Source organism: Erpetoichthys calabaricus, chromosome 3, assembly GCF_900747795.2.
Source record: "Erpetoichthys calabaricus chromosome 3, fErpCal1.3, whole genome shotgun sequence".
Taxonomy (NCBI): Eukaryota; Metazoa; Chordata; class Cladistia; order Polypteriformes; family Polypteridae; genus Erpetoichthys; species Erpetoichthys calabaricus.
The window spans coordinates 187,744,358-187,766,463 of NC_041396.2; the positions used below are offsets into that span (position 1 = coordinate 187,744,358).

At 39.7% G+C, this 22,106-nt stretch overlaps 1 protein-coding gene across 1 annotated transcript in view; it reads left to right on the forward strand.

Annotated features, from left to right (window-relative positions):
* The window catches only part of ak9 (adenylate kinase 9), a 123,256-nt gene extending 101,371 nt beyond the window's left edge, over positions 1–21,885 (forward strand). Inside the window, exons 31-39 of the mRNA XM_051924728.1 lie at positions 235–436; positions 5,132–5,278; positions 6,669–6,886; positions 7,633–7,829; positions 7,927–8,096; positions 16,117–16,215; positions 16,300–16,402; positions 20,115–20,229; positions 21,256–21,885. Coding sequence (XP_051780688.1) covers positions 235–436; positions 5,132–5,278; positions 6,669–6,886; positions 7,633–7,829; positions 7,927–8,096; positions 16,117–16,215; positions 16,300–16,402; positions 20,115–20,229; positions 21,256–21,467 — 1,463 coding nt within the window. The 3' untranslated portion in view covers positions 21,468–21,885. The remainder of the gene's footprint in view (positions 1–234; positions 437–5,131; positions 5,279–6,668; positions 6,887–7,632; positions 7,830–7,926; positions 8,097–16,116; positions 16,216–16,299; positions 16,403–20,114; positions 20,230–21,255) is intronic.
* Positions 21,886–22,106: the final 221 nt, after the last annotated feature.

The following is a 22,106-nucleotide window of genomic DNA, read 5'->3' on the forward strand; positions in this document are numbered from 1 at the left end:
GACTCCATTTGACAGTCAACCGCAAATTTGTTCTTCTATTAACTATGAACATCAGCATTAATATTTGCTTACATACATCTTAAAACAACACTGCTGAATGAAGTGACACCGATGGAATGAGGAATCCCCAACATAACTTTGTTATTTTTATTGAATTTTTAGAAACAGAATAGAATGATTACAAACAACCTGCTTCTACAGTCAGTTCTAATGAAATCTTTTTCTCACTTACAGTTGCCAGAATGTTTGAACGAGAGCTCGGGTTGGAACGGCTATCTATTGGGGACTGTGTACGTTTAGTGCTATCTACTCAGAGTCACACAGAACTAGCCAATCAGATAAACACGCAACTGCTCAAGGGGGGCACTGTTCCTGAAGAGCTTGCTGTTCATTGTCTGGAAGTGGCCCTTATGAACCTCGTCTGCAACACAAGAGGGTATTGACTTTATTTTATATATCATCTGGCTACAATGAGATTCCAAGGCAATCAGTTTCATAGAAGACATTAAATCATATATTTAATGTAACTACTGTTAAAGATGAGCCAGTTGGTCACCATGTGGTTACAGCAGTCCTATAAACATTGTATAAAATCAATTGAGTAAGTGCTTATGCTAATGAAGGGGATTGCACTCAAGTGGTGTGCTGCCTTTTTAAAAATACATTTTCATGAGAGTGATTGTAGCCAGTAACCTAGAGATTATATGATTATGGCAACACCTAACCAACAAAGAGAGCTAACAACAACTGTCCCAGAAGATATAGTGTAGTCCAGAAGCATGTGGAAGCCACAGAAAGATATGGTGTTTCCAACAATATGTGTGTTATGGTTTAATATTGTAATCAAGCAGTATGATGAATAAAAATGAAACACTTGGACTCATCTCCATTCACAGTAAAAATAATACAAATAATGTTCAATTATTAAATAGTAATTAACTACTCTTGATGTAAATGTTTAAAAAAGGACAGTTTAGTTGATTTTAACATTTCTTATTACATTTCAGGAATAAAACTCTTGTCCAGACTCTTATGCCATTTCTTTACCAGTTTAATATCATTTTTGTTATATACAGTGCATCGGGAAAGTATTCACAGCGCATCACTTTTTCCACATTTTGTTATGTTACAGCCTTATTCCAAAATGGATTAAATTCATTTTTTTCCTCAGAATGCTACACACAACACCCCCATAATGACAACATGAAAAAGGTTTACTTGAGGTTTTTGCAAATTTATTAAAAAGAAAAAAATTGAGAAAGCACATGTACTTAAGTATTCACAGCCTTTGCCGTGAAGCTCGAAATTGAGCTCAGGTGCATCCTGTTTCCCCTGATCATCCTTGAGATGTTTCTGCAGCTTAATTGGAGTCCACCTGTGGTAAATTCAGTTGACTGGACATGATTTGGAAAGGCACACACCTGTCTATATAAGGTCCCACAGTTGACGGTTCATGTCAGAGCACAAACCAAGCATGAAGTCAAAGGAATTGTCTGTAGACCTCCGAGACAGGATTGTCTCGAGGCACATATCTGGGGAAGGTTACAGAAAATTTTCTGCTGCTTTGAAGGTCCCAATGAGCACAGTGGCCTCCATCATCCGTAAGTGGAAGAAGTTTGAAACCACCATGACTCTTCCAAGAGCTGGCCGGCCATCTAAACTGAGATATCGGGGGAGAAGGGCCTTAGTCAGGGAGGTGACCAAGAACCCAATGGTCACTCTGTCAGAGCTCCAGAGGTCCTCTGTGGAGAGATGAGAACCTTCCAGAAGGACAACCATCTCTGCAGCAATCCACCAATCAGGCTTGTATGGTAGAGTGGCCAGACGGAAGCCACTCCTTAGCAAAAAGGCACATGGCAGCCCACCTGGAGTTTGCCAAAAGGCACCTGAAGGACTCTCAGACCATGAGAAAGAAAATTCTCTGGTCTGATGAGACAAAGATTGAACTCTTTGGTGTGAATGCCAGGCGTCACGTTTGGAGGAAACCTGGCACCATCCCTACAGTGAAGCATGGTGGTGGCAGCATCATGCTGTGGAGATGTTTTTCAGTGGCAGGAACTGGGAGACTAGTCAGGATAAAGGGAAAGATGACTGCAGCAATGTACAGAGACATCCTGGATGAAAACCTGCTCCAGAGCACTCTTGACCTCAGACTGGGGCGACGGTTCATCTTTCAGCAGGACAACAACCCTAAGCACATAGCCAAGGTATCAAAGGAGTGGCTTCAGGACAACTCTGTGAATGTCCTTGAGTGGCCCAACCAGAGCCCAGACTTGAATCTGATTGAACATCTCTGGAGAGATCTTAAAATGGCTGTGCACCGACGCTTCCCATCCAACCTGATGGAGCTTGAGAGGTGCTGCAAAGAGGAATGGGCGAAACTGGCCAAGGATAAGTGTGCCAAGCTTGTGGCATCATATTCAACAAGACTTGAGGCTGTAAATGCTGCCAAAGGTGCATTGACAAAGTATTGAGCAAAGGCTGTGAATACTTATGTACATGTGATTTCTCTTTTTTTTTATTTTTAATAAATTTGCAAAAACCTCAAGTAAACTTTTTTCACGTTGTCATTATGGGGTGTTGTGTGTAGAATTCTGAGGAAAAAAATGAATTTAATCCATTTTGGAATAAGGCTGTAACATAACAAAAGGTGGAAAAAGTGATGCGCTGTGAATACTTTCTGGATGCACTGTATTTACCAAAAATGTAACTAATACAACTTGCATATCCTATAACTTATTTCTTACTTCATGAAAAACACTTTGTAAATGTTGCTTTCCCTTTTTGGTTCTACAGATATAATCAGAGCTTAAAAAATGAATGGCAGCACACTGCTGTTCCGATAAAAAATTGTTACCAAAATCTAAAAGTAAAAAATCCTTGCTTCAATGTCCATGAGATGATGCGTTTGAATCTTTATTGATCCACACTTATAAAGCTGTTAAATTTTAAATATAAATACTTATTAAATAATAAAGTTTCAAAAAATTCCTTGGACAGCAGTTCATTCTTATACTTGTAAAGAATTTTTATGATGGATTCTGTAATTTATCATTTTCTTTTAATTTTACAGTGCCAGTACTGTACATATCACTTAACGTCTTGGCACCAGTATGATATACATATGGTTAAATTCTTGGTAAATTTGAAATCAACATCATCAACTTCATTTAGTGGTTCAGTGACTCTACACCAAGCTGCCCAATATGTATTCCATTAGCGAAAATCTTGGATTCTGTCATGGGGAGAAAAAAAGCAGACATACAGTTTTTTTCTGTAAAGATATAAAGGAGGACCATTGAGCAAAATGTTGGCCCGTGTTTGAAAGATGGATCATCTGAAAAAAAAAATTCTACATAACATATCCAGATTCTTCAAAAAGAAAATATTTAAGTGCTACTTATGATGGGAGGTACAGCGGTGCTGCTATCTTGCAGTAAGGAGACCAGGGTACACATCCCGGGTCCTCCCTGCGTGGAGTTTGCATGTTCTCCCTGTGTCTGCATGGGTTTACTCCATGTGTTTCAGTTTCCCCCCCACAGTCCAAAGGCATGCAGGTTAGGTGGATTGGCAATCTTAAATTGGTCCTAGTGTGTGGTTGGTGTGTGGGTGTGTGTAAATGTGTTTAACTTACAATAGATAGGCACCTTGTCCAGGGTTTGTGCTGTATGCTAGCTGGGATAGGCCCCAGCAGCCCCCTGCGACCCTGCTCAGGACTAACCAGGTTAGAAAATTACTGATTGACCATTACTTATGGTGGCCGCTGGGAAAGCCAAAAAGAAAAAATCCATCCATCCATCCATTTTCCAACCCGCTGAATCCGAACACAGGGTCACGGGGGTCTGCTGGAGCCAATCCTAGCCAACACAGGGCACAAGGCAGGAACCAATCCCGGGCAGGGTGCCAACCCATCGCAGGACACACACAAACACACCCACACACCAAGCACACACTAGGGCCAATTTAAAATCGCCAATCCACCTAACCAGCATGTCTTTGGACTGTGGGAGGAAACCGGAGCGCCCGGAAGGAACCCACGCAGACACGGGGAGAACATGCAAACTCCATGCAGGGAGGACCCGGGAAGCGAACCCAGGTCCCCAGGTCTCCCAACTGCAAGGCAGCAGCGCTACCCACTGCGCCACCGTGCCGCCCCAAAAGAAAAAATCAAAACATAAAATTAAAAATTGAGTATGTATAACAAAAAATGAGGCATGAAATACAAATCAAAAAATGGGTGCACCAATTTAACATCAAAAGGTGATTGAGTATAATTTTAAGAAAAGGAAAATGAAATGAACATAAATTAGGAAAAAATATTATTGCATTAAATACACATAAAAATAGGTGCTCAAAGCTCAAAATGGAAAGACAATTAACAATGCTAATATTATCTTGTAAATGGAAATGGCGTTTCATCTCTGGATGCATAGGAGCCCTTTTACAACTGCAGGCTACCCCTGGAATTTACCAGTAAACTGCCTTCTCAGAGGTGTGTACACAAAACTGCAGTCAAGGACACTGAGAAAAATCAAGCCATCAATGTCTAGAATTTACCAGCACATGCAACTGTGTGCACTCCATATGACAGCTGCTGTTTCTTGTTAGCTCAAAGAACACTAGACACTCATGCAGTGGTGACAAGGTGGTGGAGCCCAGATGACAACCACATGATGCCACTGCTATCTCACACACATGTGCTGAGTAGTCAGGTAAAATCTCAGGCCAATATCATTAGATCAGAATAAATAAACTGATCTGTTGCATTTTCTCATTATCTATCTATTATTTATTGGTAAAAGTGACTAAAAGGCATGTGAAGTTTTGCTCACCTTGCAGTTCCAGGTGACTGTTCTCTAACTTTGGGTCTAATTCTTGTGTATGTGATAAATAAGTTTACATTTAAAGAGCATGTTTTAACTATTTATTAGGTTCTATTTATCTTTGGTTTAATAGTTGAAAGCATTCAGTGTAAAACATTTACAATACTATACATGCTGATATACTGTACCTATAATGGAGATAAAACAGGAAGGGGGCAAATACTCATTCATGTCATTGTATATTTGAATAAATAAATATTGAGATTTTACATTTATATTTGCATATTTACATCTGTCTGTATACTCAGATATGTGCTTGATGGTTATCCTATGACAAAAAAACAAGCAGACCTCTTGGAAGACCGCTGTATAATACCTGTACAAATTATAGAACTACACATCAACACCAAGGAGGTTTTAAAACGAGGACTAATGGAAAAGTTGAACACTGAAAGGTAAATAATAATGACAATCAATACGTTTGAAAAGTAGCACTTATAAGTTTTGCATAGCACCTCACATTTTACTGTTTATGGGTGAGGGGGTGTCTGGGTGAGTGTACTCTTTGTTACAAGTCACCAGGTAGAAAGACTTGATATAGCTGACTGAAACAGGAGCCACACCATGTTGGTGAATCAGTTTGACTAAAGCTAATTCAGTGATAAAGTGTAGTGTAACTTTTGTGTTTTGTGTGTTTTTGTGTGGCTTGTTCTTAAACCATGCCATTGTTTGAGTTGTATAGAAGGTCTATAAAAAAAAAAAAAAAAAAACATAACTGCGGTGTATGTAATATAAAAATATGCTTGTGGTGTAGAGAGTCCACAGCTCACGTCAAAAAGGCCGTCTTCGCGGCTTAGAAAGGGGGTGTGGTAGTGTGGCGGATCGGTTCCCAGGGAATTCGTGATGTGGGCGAACCTCACTTAAGTGCACAGGAGGAGTCGTCCATATCTGTAATTGTTCCCAGGAGCTGCTAATTGCCACATCTGATCCACGTCCCCATGATAAATAGAAGCGTGAGGCGGCTAGGGGGAGAAAGAGAGAGAAAAAAACAAACAGAGGTTGCTGGAGAAGAAGGCAGGAAGCAGGGAGAGGATAGCCGGTGCGAGAGAGAGAGAGTGAGTGAGCGAGCACATGGCTCGCAGGCAACTGGACAGTGAGCCCTAGCGGGGTGTTTGGCCGACACCTAGGGCAGTTGATTGTGGTCGCTTGTGGTGAGCATTTTGTGAGAAGCAGGAGCAACCGGAAGAAGGATGGCTCGCCGTGAAAGACAGCGGGAGTCGGAGGCTTGGGAGGTGGATTCCCCAGCGTGAGCGTCCTGGTTGCTGGGGTGCCCAGGTCTCAGTCTGGGGAGAGCAGAACCGAAGCCAGGGATCGGGAAGCCTCCAGATCAGAAGGCAGAAGGAAGGTCAGCTGCAGGTAGGGTGGCTCCCCTGGTGCATAGCCTGAATGGGAGAAGCAGGGGAGTCACCAGTAAAAGAATGCAGCAGGCTTTGTGGTAAAAAGGACAGCTTCCAGCCATGGTTTTAACTTCATTGTTTTTCAAAGGATTTATTTGTTGCTTTTTTAACCTCCACAATTCACAGCTTTTTATTGGATTACTTATTTAAAGATTTTTGAGACACTGCACATTTATTTTGGACACATTGCTTTGTTTGCTGTTTTAAATAAAAGCACTTTGCACTTTTTTGCACCATCCCCTTGCTTGTTTGTGCCTCACTACCTAGCTCATCGGTGACATTAGCCATGGTGTCGGGTTCCAGAGCTCCCAGAAGCAAGATGGGAGCATGGAGCGGAACCCGCATCATCACAATGCTCTGTAACTAATTTGCCTTTCTTTCTTTTTAGTCCCTTTCCAAAACATGACAGTCCGCAAATTCTCACCATCAGAAATTCCAGCTACAAACGAGAAATTGATATTATCAAAAGGTATTACCAGGAGCAGTTCCAGAACTGGGTGACTATTGATGGAGAGAAGAGCAAGTGGTGGGTGTGGGAGAAAGCACTTGAAGAGGCAAGGACAAGTGTGATTTACATTCAGACATACCTAGAACGGATCAGACAAGGTACATATGCTTATTGAATGCTTAAAATTCCTTCATTTTCTTAAATGTTAAATAAAGTGATAAGTCAGTTGATTTTTGACAATCTGATAGGATTTTTGCAGTATCTGGTGAGAGGTCCCTTTTAAGTGCCCCATTTATTTTCTTCTTCATATTTTTCAATTTCTTACGAATCCTTACCTTCGTTTTCTGTACATTTTATTTTGTGTTTATAAAGTACATTCTCTGCGGTGGGTTGGCACCCTGCCCGGGATTGGTTCCTGCCTTGTGCCCTGTGTTGGCTGGGATTGGCTCCAGCAGACCCCCGTGACCCTGTGTTTGGATTCAGCGGGTTGGAAAATGGATGGATGGATGGAAAGTACATTCTCCCAGTGAAAGTTTTATTTATTTACTTTAGCTTGCTCCCTCATCTTAAAATGTGTAGATAAGGTTGATTTCCAACTCTAAATTGGCGACATTTGAAGAAAGTAAGTGAAGAAAGTAAGTGAAGATAACCTTTTATGGGTTGGTGCCACATGCAAGGTTTCTTCCTACATTGCCCATAACATTATTATGACAGTTTTTGGTGGTCTTTGATTCTGTTTTAGAATAAACAGATATGGAAAATGACTGAATGAAATAATTGAGATTCTCCTAATTCTGAGAGCTTAAGTGCAATAATACAAAATGAAACCCAATTTCATAGGATCCTTGGCCTAGGACTAAGATTCTTGCAACATCCTATTTTACTAAATTCATATTTCTTTCAGGGAAATCTGCCTGTATTGATCGCTTGTGTATAACACCCAAAGAATTAAAATCGCGCTTGGGAGAATTTCTTTACTATTGTCCTGTCAGTCTTGCACTTGACAAGGAACTAGTGGACTGCTCTGTGTCACCATCTTTACAATTTGCTGCTGAATTTCATGGTCATTATTACAAAATGGCTTCTACAGAGTATTTACAAGTGAGTATATAACAAATCATTTCAAGTTTGAAAGAAAATACGTTATTTCCCGTGTCAGCAAAATTACATTTCTTACAATAAACATTTTTACTTTTAGAAATTTCTAGAAACTCCAGAGAAATTTGTTCCACCATTAGCACCTTATCCCCTTCCTCCAATGAATATGTTGCCAAAAAGACTAACAACAGCAGCTGTAAAAGCAATGTTTCCAAGACAGGCTGAAATGATGGGATTCTGTCCAGTAACATTCCTGGATGGAAATTTAAGGTAAAAGTAAAGAATAACTTTAAGGAAATAACATTTATTACTTGGCATGAACCTATGTTTCATCTGACTACTGGGTATAACTGCAAAAGCATTAAATGCTAAGTGGCTGGTATAGTTTCATACATTAATTTATTTACTTTGCTTCTAATTAGTAAATTAATTAAAGGCATCTACAACAGTTTCTATGAAATATTATCAAATACAATTTGTTCACATATACAGTTGTGCAAAAAAGTTTGTAAATCTTTTGGAATTTTCTGGAACCCTACATGAATTGGTTCTTAAAGTTATATGATCCTGGTAATAATCTATAAAGACAGTATGAATAAGAAAATAGCACACACAAAATGTACACAATGTTAAATCAGTATTGAATAACACATTGTTTAAATATTCAAGATCAAGGACAGAAAAGTAAGTGAAGCTGTACAGATTAGATTAGATTAGATTAGATTAGATTAGATTAGATTAGATTAGATTAGATTAGATTAGATTAGATAAACGTTACTAATCTCATAGGGAAATTCAGATGCATACAGCAGCAGAAACATAAACAACAAGGATACAGATTCACAGAACAGATAATACAACCAATCAATCAATCAATAAGTAAATAAATAAATAAAAATAAACTTAAGTACTTTGGGAGGAAACATTGAATTGCCTGATAGAAGTGGATAGAATAGACCCCAGAGGCACTTCATGGCACACAGTGGTAGAATAAGCCTGTGGCTAAAAGTGCTCCAAGAGAGCACCTCCTGGAGGAAATGTAAGGGACTTTTCATAATTGCACCCAATTTTGCCACCATTCTCTTTTCCAAAACAGCTTCCAGTGTGTTCACAGTTTGCCCTGTTATGGAGCAGGCATTCCTGATAAGGCTGTTCAGGCATTGTGCATCTTTTGAGCTCAGGTTGCTTTCCCAGGAGAACTGCAACATAGAACACCACACTGGCCATAATGGACTGGTAGAACATTTCCAGCATCTTGCTGCACACATCAAAAGACCCAAGTCTCCTCAGGAAGTACAGTCTGCTCTGGCTCTTCTTGTGCAGCGCAACTGTGTTGTCAGACCAATCCAGCTTGTTGTTTATGTGAAACCCCAGTTAGTTCTGCACCACTTCCATGTCTTGCCTCCTGAGTGGTGACTGGTCTCAGAGGCTTCCACCACCAGCTTTTTTGTCTTGCTGATGTTGAGGTGCAGGTTGTTGTCCGTGCACCACAAGACAAAGTCCTCCACAACCTTCCTGTACTCTGACTCTCCATTATTAATGAGGCCTATCATCTGAAAATTTCTGTAGATGGCAAGCTCTGGTGTTGTGCTGGAAGTCTGTTGTGCAGAGGGTAAAACAGGAAGGGAAACAGGACAGTTCCCTGAGGTGCTCCTCTATTACACACTACCATTTCTGATACACAGTCTCTTAGCCTCACAAATTACTGTCTGTTGTCAGGTAGCCCATGATCCAGAAGACTGTGAGGGCATCAGGACTCAAATCCTTGAGCTTTTTCCCTAATCATTAAGGCAGAAAGGTGTTAAAAGCACTGGAAAAGTCAAAGAACATTATCCTGACTGTGATACTGAGTTTGTCCAAGTGGGAGTATGCTCTTTGGAGCATGTAAATGATAGAATCCTGCACATCTATATGTGTCTGAAACCAGGGTCTTAGCTGTTTTAGGACCAGCCTTTCATATGTCTTCATGATGTTTGAAGTAACAGCAACTGGTATGAAGTCCCTGCGATCATTGGAATGCCCTTTCTTTGGCACTGGGACCACACTGGGTGTTTTCAGCAGCTGGGAAACCTTCTGCAGATTCAGGGAAAGGAAGAACAGGTGTCGTAGGACTCCACAGAGCTGGCTAGCACATGTTTTTAGCACCCTGGGGCTAATTCCATCTGGCCCTGAAGCCTTTTTCATGCAGAGTCTTTCCAGCTCTCTCCTCACTTGTTCAACAGAGACACACAGTCCAGGAAGTGGAGGGGGGCTGGACACCACTGGTGTGATGTCATTGTAGGTGACGATCGTGCAGGGTGCAGGTGGCAGCTGGGATTCCGGAACCTCCTCAGCCTGTACACAGAGGCTAGCAGTGTTGGTTGAGGGCTATACTGAGAAGAATGAGTCGCCAACCTGTTGAAGAAATGGTTCAGTTCATTAGCTCTGTTCTTGTTCCCGTCCCCTGCATGTTTTGCAGCCTGCTTGTAGCCAGTGAAAGTCCTCATCCCATTCCACACTTCCTTCATGTTGTTTCGTTGTAACTTGTACTCAAGTTTTTCTCTGTAGTGGGCTCTTCCCCTCACAGTGCTGCTTCTTCAGTTCTGACTGCACCTGCTTGATTTCTCCATACCTGAAGGCTCTCTTCTTTATATTCAGTAGGGCTTTCAAGTCTTTTGTCATGCATTATTTGTTGTTGGGAAAACAGTGCTCTGTCTTTGTGGGGAATGTCATCCAAAATAAAGTCTTGATGTAGTCTGTGATACAGTGGCTGAGTCCCTCAGTGCCCTGACCATGTGACTCACAATACATATTCCAGTCACTGTTTTCAAAAGCATCCTTCAGGGCCACCTCAGCCTCCATTGTCCATCCCTGCTCGTTCCTGGTCATGGCTGGCAACTTCTGGACAATGGGTTTATTCCAAATTATGGTCCAATTGGCCTAAAGGTAGAAAAGCAACAGAGTTATATGCCTCTTTAACATTGGTATATAACGAGACCAGAGTCCTGTTTTTTCTTGTTGTACTGTCCACAAACAGGTAAAAATTGGTGAGGGTGGAGGAAAGTAAAATATGGCTAAAGTCCAAAGAAATTGTGAAGAAAGTCCTGGGATGGTCAGTAGAGAGTTTGGTTATTACAGAATATACTGTGTCTGTTGCTATTGCCATGTTTGCCAAGCAGAGGGGTGGGGGAAGGGGGCGGGGAGTGTAAACTGCCAGCACAATCACATGTGAAAACTCTCTCGGCATATAATACAGTCATAAGCCCACCGCAAGCAACTCAACATTCAGGTTGCATACCTGTGCTTTAACTGTAATGTGTCCTGAGTGGCACCATTTTTCATTCACAAAAACGGCCAAGTCCACTTCTTTTCTTCTTGTCACTTTTGTTCTTGATTCTCCAATTGCACAATATTAAATCCATCCAATGCAACCGTCTGATGTTTCATCTCTAAGATACGTCTCAGTGAAAAACATAAGACTGCTGAGTTTGTATTCCCATTGGCTCCTGATCAGCGTTGACAGCTCATTCATTTTATTCACCAGTGATCTTATATTGCCCATGATAATTGAAGGTGAGTACAGTCTGCACCTTCTTCTTTTGTTGTGGAGTCAGGCTCCTCCTCTGTTTACCCCGCATTTACACAATAGCTCTGCTGGCAGCCTGGTGATTAAATCAAACGCTCTAGTACTCAAAGGGCGCAGGTTTAGCAGTTCCTGTCGTGTGTAAGTGAGGGTGAGTTCTTTCTCAGATTTTCAGTTATCCATGTTATTCATAAAAGAGTAGCAAACAACAAGAATGACAAACAAACACAGAGCTGCTGTTTCAGGTGGCCACTCGTGGCTATGCCAGAAGTCAAGTCAAGTCAAGCTGGGGTGCATGCACTGGTACAGAAGATAAAGGATAATTGTATAAAGAGTAATTTGTGTCAGTTGTTCCAATCAGAAGCGGATTAAGGTGGTCATGGGCCCCTAGGCTACTCTTTGTGTGGGCCCCTGTTGCAGAGGATATAGACAGACCCACTTACTCATAATGCTTTACCAGAAAAAAAAATTATTTAATGCCACGTGTAATAGCATGCTGGAAATATTACATAGCCAAAATGCACCCACTCGGGGTGCACTAGCATAAACAAACATCTGCAGAAATGCCATGACATTCTTTACTATAAATAGCAGCGCCACAGGTAAAAGGCATTAACAGTGGATCTGCAAGTTAATAACCGCTTTTAGCTTTCTAAACCAACAAGTGCAATAACGGCAGTAGTATACAGGCCACATTATATTACTGAGGCAAAATCACACATATCGAATAAAATAAGACCCATAAAAATACAATACAGTAACACAAAGTAATAATGCAACAGCATCACAATCATATGGTAAATATACATTTTCCTACCTTTAGAAGATTTTCTTCCTTGTTTTCCTGACAGAGAAGTCCTTGATGAGGCTGGTAAAATCCAGTTTGTGCAAAATATCACTTTCAATGGACAATAGAGACAGGTGATTCAGTCTGTTTTGGCCCATTGTGGATCTCAGTCTGTTTTTAATGGGTCCCAGTTTTGAAAATGAATGCTCCCCGCTAGCATTCGTTACAGGCAAAGTCATAAATATCCGGAGTGCTATATTAACATTTGGAAACACTGTAATTTTCTTCCTTGTATAAGTTGCAGCAGTGACCTTGCTGAAATGGCCTTGTTTTCTTTAATAAATTCTCTGAATTGTCCAATTTCATCTACAAAATCTTCCTCCAGATCACCCGCATATTTCTGCTGCAGATTAGCTGCTCCAGTTCGAAGATCTTCTACAGAGATGGAGGGAATATTGTTCAAAAATCCAAACGTCTGTTCAATGTCTTTGTAGGAGTGATACCTCCGATCCAGTTCGGCAACAAGTTGGTATATGACGCCGATAAAAACTGTTGTTCTGAACTTGTCTTGGTCTGATTGCTCACAGTCAGATTCAGTGGATTCATCTGCTTGTTTTTTGTTCTTTGCACCACTCTCAAAGTTGTCAAAATCATCTTGCAGGCCGGCTACATAATTCCTCAATGATGAGCTAATGAAATTAACAGCGTTACATAAATCCAAATCAACTGCCTGCAGAGCACTGCTAGCGTTGCAGTATGCGGTGTCACATGTTACACAAAAGGAAATCTCTAGTTTTTTTATCTTCACATAGAGTGTCCTGGCTTCATCCTGAGCAGTAAGGTTTTGGTTCGGGTCATCAACAAACTTTTGCAGTGATTCTTGAATTCTGGCATAGTTCTGATGCAGTGCTTTTATTGCTAGTGCATGTGCCGACCATCTAGTGTCTGAAAAGCCTTTCAAAGTCTTTATCCTGTGGTTGTCATTAGGCTCTAAACCCGCTGTAATTGTCTGCCATCGGGATGTGGACTTAGAAGAAAAATTAAAAAGTGTCTGGGCAAAATTTAAAAATTCCTCTGTCTCAAGGCAGCAGTTAATACTGTTAAGTCCCACTAAACTGAGTGTGTGTGCAGCACACAGTGCCCACTCGACCAAAGGGTTGATCTGTTTAATGCATGCTTGCAGGACTCTGTAAACTCCGGACATGTTAGCTTCGTTATCATAACACTGGCCTCTGCAGTCACTTATATCAATGCCCATGTCTTCTTAAACACCAAGAACAGACTGGCACAGTGACTCTCCCGAATGACATTGAATTGGTAGAAACTTCACAAAACGCACCGTGATGCAGCCGTCAGGTGACACATAGCGCATAATGAATGTGAGCTGGTCTGTGTGTGTAACATCTGGAGTGGAATTGACACTGATTGAAAAGTACTTTGAAATTTTTATCTGACTGATAATCTCTGTGAGGACCGGCTCTCCCATCAATTCAATAAATTCTAAACATGTTGTTGATGAGAGGTACGATGGCGTTCCATTCCCAGCATTGCCATATTTTTTGATGTGTGCTTTCAAGAATGGATCAAACTCCAAGTTTCCATTATCAGGATGTCCAAAAATTTCACTGTGTCCTCTGAAAGATAGTCCTCGCTCTGCTAAAAATGTCACCACCGCAACCACCCTTTTCAAAACCTCAGTCCAATATTTGCATTCACTGTCAAATTGTTTTATTAGTTCTGAATCTATGCATCCAGGATCAGCACAGGTGCACGTAACATAAGCAACCATAGCATTTCTGTGGCTCTCCGATCCTTCGTGTTCACCCAAGCGCGCTGCCGCATTTCCCCAGTCACTATAGCCTGCTGTCAGTGCAGACTCACTGTCCCCAAAAAGTTTACACGCGAAACAAAGCACAGTGTCTTTTGAAGGGGAATAAAGCAGCCATTCCCTTGGCAGAGTTTCACCATTTGCCAGTTGTCTTTTAAATAGGGTTTTGGAAAAGTACCTCTTTTGGTGTTTGTGTTGTCTTTCTGAGGCAGCAATATGTACTGTATGTCTTTGTTCTGACATTTTTCAGGTCCAATATTAACCCAGTATCTCCTCATGTGTTCATCAATTTTATCCCATCATGCAGAATCTGAGCTGTAGCTAGCGGGACTTTCTGTTGTTGCAGAGTCGGCCTCTTGTGCCATCTCAGCAGCAACAGGTGAAGCTGTCATGGCTGAACTAATTTCCAGGGTGTTGGTGATACAATCTAGTTGTGTTTCGGAGGGTGGAAGTGTTGGTCCCTCTGTCTCAGGCTCTTCATCTGAGTGAGATGGTTGTGAGGCAAAATCGCTGTAATCTTGGCCGATGTCTTTGTCAAAGCTACAGCTAAGTGTCCAGTGGCAGTTGCTTCAATGCCAGCGTTAGCTGATAGCTGGCAGTCCTGCTGAGAATCAGCATTTTGTTGCTGACTGGATGAAGATTTGGCAGCTTTGAAATATCCAGTCAATTCAGGGATTTTCTTTAGCAGTACTTGGTTACACTGTTCTTTCAGTCGTTGTGCTTTTCGTTTTTGTGCTCCGCTATCATATTTTCTTTCGGGCATTTTGCCGATATACTGTCCAGTTACCCAGAATAACACAGTGGTGTGGTATGAACTCAAAACAAAATTAACTTTAACCGGGTCAAATCTACCCAATCAACTGTTTAAATTTAACATGTTTCTTATTGGCCATTGGGGGTCAGGGAGGCGGTTTTCTTTTAAGTAAATTAAAAAAATAATGAAAAATAGGTTGACCATTCCCAGGCCCCTGCACACGTGGGGCCCCTAGGCTGCAGCCTAAGCCAGCCTGTGCATTAATCCACGCCTGGTTCCAATCCATAAATGTTCATTCAGGCATGGGTTTGAGGTGCCCTGCTCTATTAAAAGAAAAAAAAAATCACGACATTCTGTGCACCACAATAGAGTTCCAATAAAACTCAACTTTAATCAAAAGTGTTTTTAAGAGGAAAAAAAAATCCAAAGATTACTTCAAGTGCACGCCATACAATACTGAAGTAGTGGGGTGATAGCTATGGATCTGTAAGTACCTTTAACGTTTGGTAATGTCTGTGTCAATGAGCCAGTAATAAGAAAAGAAAAACACTGAACAAGAGTGATATTAATGGGAGGTTACCTAACAGGAAAGCATTGCTCTCTAAAAAAATTTAAAAAATAAATAAAAAAATAGAGAAAAGTACCAAACTTTAAGATAAAAGTACTCCACATTTTGCTTAGAGAGAAAAAAACACTGCATAACAATATTCACAGACACTGCCGTTTTCGTATGTAGTTCTTCTGTGTTAAACACTATACACACAAAAAAACAGCAAATGGATAATTGACAGACATCGATAGAGGAGGACAGTGAGACTTAGAAAGAGTAGCAAACAATCCCAAATGCAGTAGAAGCCAGAGGCACATTTGCTTACTCAAAGTTTCCCTTTGCTCAATTAGGTTCACTACTGCTTACTGACTAGGACACCCTGAGTTTTCTTCCAGCTCCTCTGTGTGAGGATATGAAATGGACAGGGTTAATACCCCAAGTAATTCACTCCGGAACTGGCACACACACACTGAGAGGTCACATATTACTTTTATAAATTGCATTATGGCATAATAATTTTAATCAAAGCTAAAATGATCCTCTGTGTTTCATGTAATAGTGCTCATTCTTCTGGTATAACTTCACAGTTCCCTAAAATATTTAAACAATATGTTTATAATAAAGACTATTGCACAATTTTTTGTGTGCTCAGATTATGTTACTCTTGTATTAGAAAGATTAGATCTTATTTTAGGATCCACTGATACAAAAATACAGAAAATGCCAATGGGTTCACAAACTTTTTTTCTCACACCTTTATTTAGTGTTGGTACTATGAAATACATTAACATGCTGTTCTTTTTTCTTAGATATGAAGCACTTGTGGCAGGAACCATTGAATATGCTGTGGAGTACAGGGGTAAAATATTTATTTTTGAAAATGAAGAAAAACTGGATAAGTTCATGCGGTATATGTTATTTTTGTATAAAGAAAATTTAAGTAACATTAAGATGTATTAAAAACTGTTTAACTGAACTATTTTTTTACATAGGAAGCCTGAAATATATTGGAATCTGAAGCTTCCACATAAACTGCCTCCAAAGAAGGAACCAGTGCTCCTCACCTCCCTCCCTATGCTTGGATATCTTGAGCAAGTAAGACATTGAAGAATCAGCAGTGGTATCTTACACTTAAAGTATATCAGTTAACTAGCAGGGATGCCCGGCTGTTGCTCGGGTTGAAAAAAACTGAAACACATTATTATTCAAATATTGTTCAAAAGTCAAACTTCCATATTAACGAATAACGGATTATAGTTGCTACAAATTATTTAGAGTGCCTTATTATACACAAAGTTTTTCATTTCGCCATTAGGAGCAAGAACGTATAAATTCTTTCCTGATCCTACTCTGGAACAGGCGATGTATTGCTGGCCGTGTGAAAAGCACGGTTCTTTGAGGTAAACTCCAGTAACTTTAAGTGATTGTCCTTGCACTTATTTATGGACATGGCAAATGCAAGACTTACTAGAAATTGAACTTGTTTGAATTCGAAAGAGAGTTCATTGGAATTCATAGGTATACAGTATGTGAAATGAAAACGTCCTTTCCCTTTCCGATTCCGGTCAGAATAGTAGCCTTGATTATGTGTGGATGATGTGACAGTGTTGCCACATTTCTCACAACCTTGACATATAATTTTTTTCCAAATTAAAATAGAATTTACTGTTTTAGGGTTTTCCTTAATTTTTCGACTCATGTTCATTCATTTACTTTTTTTTATTAATTCATGAAACTTTAGCTTTTGGATATTTACTCTTCCACTCACTTGGTGACTGTGTTGTGACACATATCCGGACAGACTTACTTTCTTGCTTATTTATTACATAACATCTCTGACGGTTTATAAGAAGAAAACAAAATTGAGACATATCCAACAAAGGAGCTGGAGGGGCATTAGTATATGTAATGAGAAACTTAGCTCATGTTTTTCTTGTTTTTGTTGATTAGTTTTACAAAGTAAACTAATTAATTATTTAATTTCTACTGGGAAAGTACAAATGGGATTTTTGGTACTCCCTACTGGAATCGAAACAGTTTTCAATATTAATTGTAATTCTAAAAAAGAAATCATTATTATCAATGCTTTAACAGTGACAATCATGTGTAAAAAAATGGTAATTTAAAAAACATACAAGTCTGCTTAGACAGAAATACAGCTTTTGAGCTCCCATACCAGAAAGTAATTATGAGCAGGTTTTGATGCTAGGAGGGGGCAGCACAGCTTTATTATTCCACCTTCCAGCTGGATAGTCTGAGCTGTTGCAACATATAAAATCTTCTTCTATAATACGCTACCGTGGCTGTTCGTTTGTCTGTCCAGGATTTTAAATCACCTGTAGCTCGCAAACCGTTTCACCTATTCACTTGAAATTTAGTACACATATACTGCGTGACGTCTACTATCCGCTTTCAGGGTGATGATTTTATTACTCTTTTTATTTTTATTTTATTTTATTGTAGAATCAACTCTCTGCAGCGCACAGCAGGGCGGCCGTGCGGCGCATGCGTACAGGTGCCGCTCTCATTCCCTACCACCTTCGCTAATCATTCTTGAGGCAAATTGAAGACTTAAATGCCAGATTAAGTGAAAAATTAAAGAAAATGTAATAAGTAATTGCAACACAAAAACTAACTTAATCAATTTTAATGCGAAAAGATGCCAACAAAATAAGAGAAGCAGCGGGCTGCTGGGGTGGAGTAAAGAAGAGCTGCTCAGAAAGCAGTAAGTGCATCAACCTTTGAGCAAACGAATGCGAAACGTACAGAGAAAGAGGATGAATACTATGAATGCTCAAGTCAAGTGGATTCACTGCACGTTATCGTGCAGTGCGCCGTTACTGGTATTATATAATAAGTGTTAATATAATACATAACATAAAATGTAATTCCTATTAAATAGAACATCAAAAGATTATTTACTAATATATCAGAAACGTTTGTGGCCCTATGACACAGCCATGAGCTCTTGCTGGAGGAAGAGAGAGAGTTTGGGAGCATGTGCTGATCACAGCAAATTGCCACACCCACCACACAATGAACCACTCAGATTGGGACCCAAGTGCAGCAGTGCAACAGGTGACACTTCAGCACCACACTGGAGCAGTAAGAGGTTTTTTTTTCAGTAGCTGAAGTGCCAATACTCCCACCAACCCCCAGATTTTCCCTGCAAGTTGGAGGACCTGCTTGCAGGGCTGGATGCAAATTAACGTCATACCCAAGACGAAGCAATTGCAGGTTAAGGGCCTTGCTCAAGGGCCCAGTAGAGTAGAGTCACTTCTGGTGTTTACAGGATTCAACCCTCCAGTTGCTGGTGCAGATCCCTGGCCTCAGAGTCAGAGCTCTTGCTGGGATTTCAATTTATAATGAGAAACATTCTGATAAGGTTTCCATTCATTATATGAACATCTATTGACTGCAGGAGTCAAAGAATCACACACACATTCACTCACACTCACCACCATAATTTAAATTCTCCAATTGTTATGTATATATAGAGAATTTAATGCTGAATATTGGCACTATTACAAGTTTTAGAAAATGGGTGGTATGCCTGCACTTTGGTATCAATGCGCATGTGTTGTTGTTGGAACTATTTATACCAGTGGTCCACAACTCCGGTCCTGGAGAGCCCCTGTGGCTGTAGGTTTTTATTCTAAACCTTTTCTTAATTAGTGACCTGTTTTTGCTGCTAATTAACTTATTTTGAAATCATTTTATTTGACTTGCTCTTGAGGACTCAGACCGCTTAATTGTTTCTTTTTCATTAATTAGTAGCCAAAAGAGATACAAAATGAACCAAAACATGACCAGCAAACTGTGTCCACCATACAATATCTAAAAATAAAGAAAGATGAAGGTCTCTAGAATGATGATCTGCTCAGTTCCCCAAAACATTTTAACACTTTTTTTAGAAATGAGAAAATCAACAGTTTCGGAAATGTCTGCTGTTGCACAATGAGAGCAGCAACAAGCCATGGAATTAGAGATCGGGTTTAATTAACGACAAGAATCAGTGCCTAATTAAGCAACTGGTTGGAGTGAAATTGTTTGGAGTTTGAGGCCCTGACTTACTTGGTCGTCTGTTGGCTCACTCACTTCAAATGAAGCACTTCAGTGGAACAATAAAGAAATTCAGGGGAGCAAATCTTAAAAAACAAATCACTTAAAATTAATTCAAAAGAAGTTAATTAGCAGTGAAAATATGTCACTAATTAAGAAAAGGGTTAGAATGAAAATCAGTAGCCACTGTGGTCTCTCCAGGATGGTAGTTGGGGACCACTAGTATAAATAGTTCCAACAACAACACATATGCATTGATACCAAAGCTCAGGCGCACCACCCATTTTCTAAAACTCGTAATAGTGCCAATATTCACCATTAAGTCCAGTATCTACTGTAGTAAAGAAAACAGATGATTATTCAACTGTTGCATCGGTGCCTGTCTCACTGTTGGTGAAAACGTAAAAACGCAACACCATTTAACCCAGCATGCATATCTTTGGGGTGTTGCATACCCATGGAGAAGCCTACAAAGACAGAAAGAACATGGCTGGCATTCTAATCCAGTTTTTTACAGCTATGAATCAGTAGGGATTGCCCCACTCTGCCAACATGCTGCCCCCATCTTATACAGTTAGTTATTAAAAAATCAATAAAGTAGGTTTCATAACTGTGTTACATCATGGGAAGCCTTAATATATTTTTTCATTGTAGAAAAACGTAGTTAATTGGCCCCATAACATTAATGATCTTAAGTTTACTAATACATAAAATGTAACAATGTGTTTTTTCTTTTTCCCAACAGGGTGTTGCAACTGCTATAATAAAAGCTCTGACAGCTGTTGGCTGTTTGAAGCCTAAGTATCCATTTATGAGCATGAAGAAATCAGCTCTGCTGTATACAGCGTACCATCTAAAAGGTAGAGCTCTTAATCTCTTGACATATGTTCGAAACCTATGAGAATTCTTGATAAATATGTCATCCTGAGCTCTGCCCCTTTCCTGCCTTTCATGTGATGCCTGCCTTTGACCACAGTCTTTTTGTTCTGTTCTTCAAAAACACTATGTGGTAGTCTTGTTATGGTGGGGAATAAAAATGGATCCCTCCCTTCTGCCTGTACTTTTGTATTGGCCAAAATATGTCCACACTTTGTTTCAATTTTCATGATTTTGGACACGTTTTTTGCTTTGAAATATACCTTTTCTGATTTCCTGAAACTATTTTGTTTTAAACAAAGCTATCCTATTTTGAGAACCTTTAAATTTTGCATAGAGCTACATCCAAATCACCATCTATATCTAACCAAGATCATTGATAAACAAAGTATGAAACATGACCGCTCTGTATTTACAGTGATGTTGAGGTTTTCTGTAATCACTCTCCTCTGATACAGTGTGCATTGAGCATTTTTTTCCCACCCAGCTTCCTAGCTGTACTGTTACAGTTTAGTTTTATAATTCTGTAGTTGTGTTAATTTCTGTTCCATCATTTACAAATTCCCAAGTGCCTGCTATTCACTGTGACAGTAAAGACAATAATATATGTTACATTAATTTGAACTGTAAGCTCGAGACTCCAGTTTACAGTTTCTCCTCACTTTATCCATGTGCCCTTCTTTGCAGTTTTATGACATAAACATTTTTTTGTAACTTCTTATGATGGTAGGGGTACCTCCTATTATATGTGCAAGCTCCTCCTGGTTCCTATCTGCACTTTCTGGCCTAATTTTTGTTATGCTTGTCTTACTCTCCTGCTTAGTTGGCATTTTTGACTACATTTTGTTTTCTAGTTTGCTCTATCACGTGACTTGAGAGGTTGCTTGCTGTTAATGGTGCTACAAGCTATGGAGTCTGTGCTACTATTTGATCAACTTTCCTAATAAGTTATTTTAAGGTACACTAAGTAGACATTAAATTAACATTGTTTACATTTCTTGTTTTCAAAGCTTTCAACCCCAAAAATTCTACTTATGTGCGAAAGAAGTATAAGAAAAAGATGGAACAATTTGAAGATGGCTGCCAACTCATATCTTACCTAGGATCCATAATGACGTCCAGATACAAAGAGCCTAAAGAGCGACCGAATGATTTTGACCACAAACTTGAAATATTCTTGGCTCTTAAAGGAACCCAACCTGCATTATCATTGGTTATCTAAATGACATTTACATTGGGTGAATAGCAACCATGCTCCAAGTAATTTTTATTTTTTTAGAGTACTATATGGGTAACATTCATACACTGATCAGTCCTTTATGTACTGTATATTGATATGTTAAATACGGCTACACATGAGCTGCAAAAGTGACCCCGTTGATTCAAAGCAGAGGACTGCAGTATCATACAATGTACTGACCCCTAAAACCTGTACTTTTCTGATGAATATAGTAAAGGTCAGACTTTCTGTGTATTGCAATATTGTGTAAGTTAAGGTCTTGTGTCATTAGTTTACATGTACTTCCTGATATCTCTCTGGTATCAGTGTTACAATTATAGCCCTAAAGCATTTTTGTGTGATTTTTTTATGACTACCAGTCTCTAAGCCTTTTTTGTAAATAAACAACGTTTGACAATTATTTTAGTTAAAATGAATGTCCTCAGTCAAATATGGGGTTAGGTTTCCTGGAGCTGATAGACAACAATTCTAAGTATTGCCCCATCCTGCACCAAAATACTACATTGCTTAAATATCAAATAGACCAAACAAAAAAAAAAACAGCTAAATATACCCTGATTTACTCAAGAGATGTTCGGTTTCCTACTGATGAGCAGTTATGCACGTCTTATTCTAGTTAGC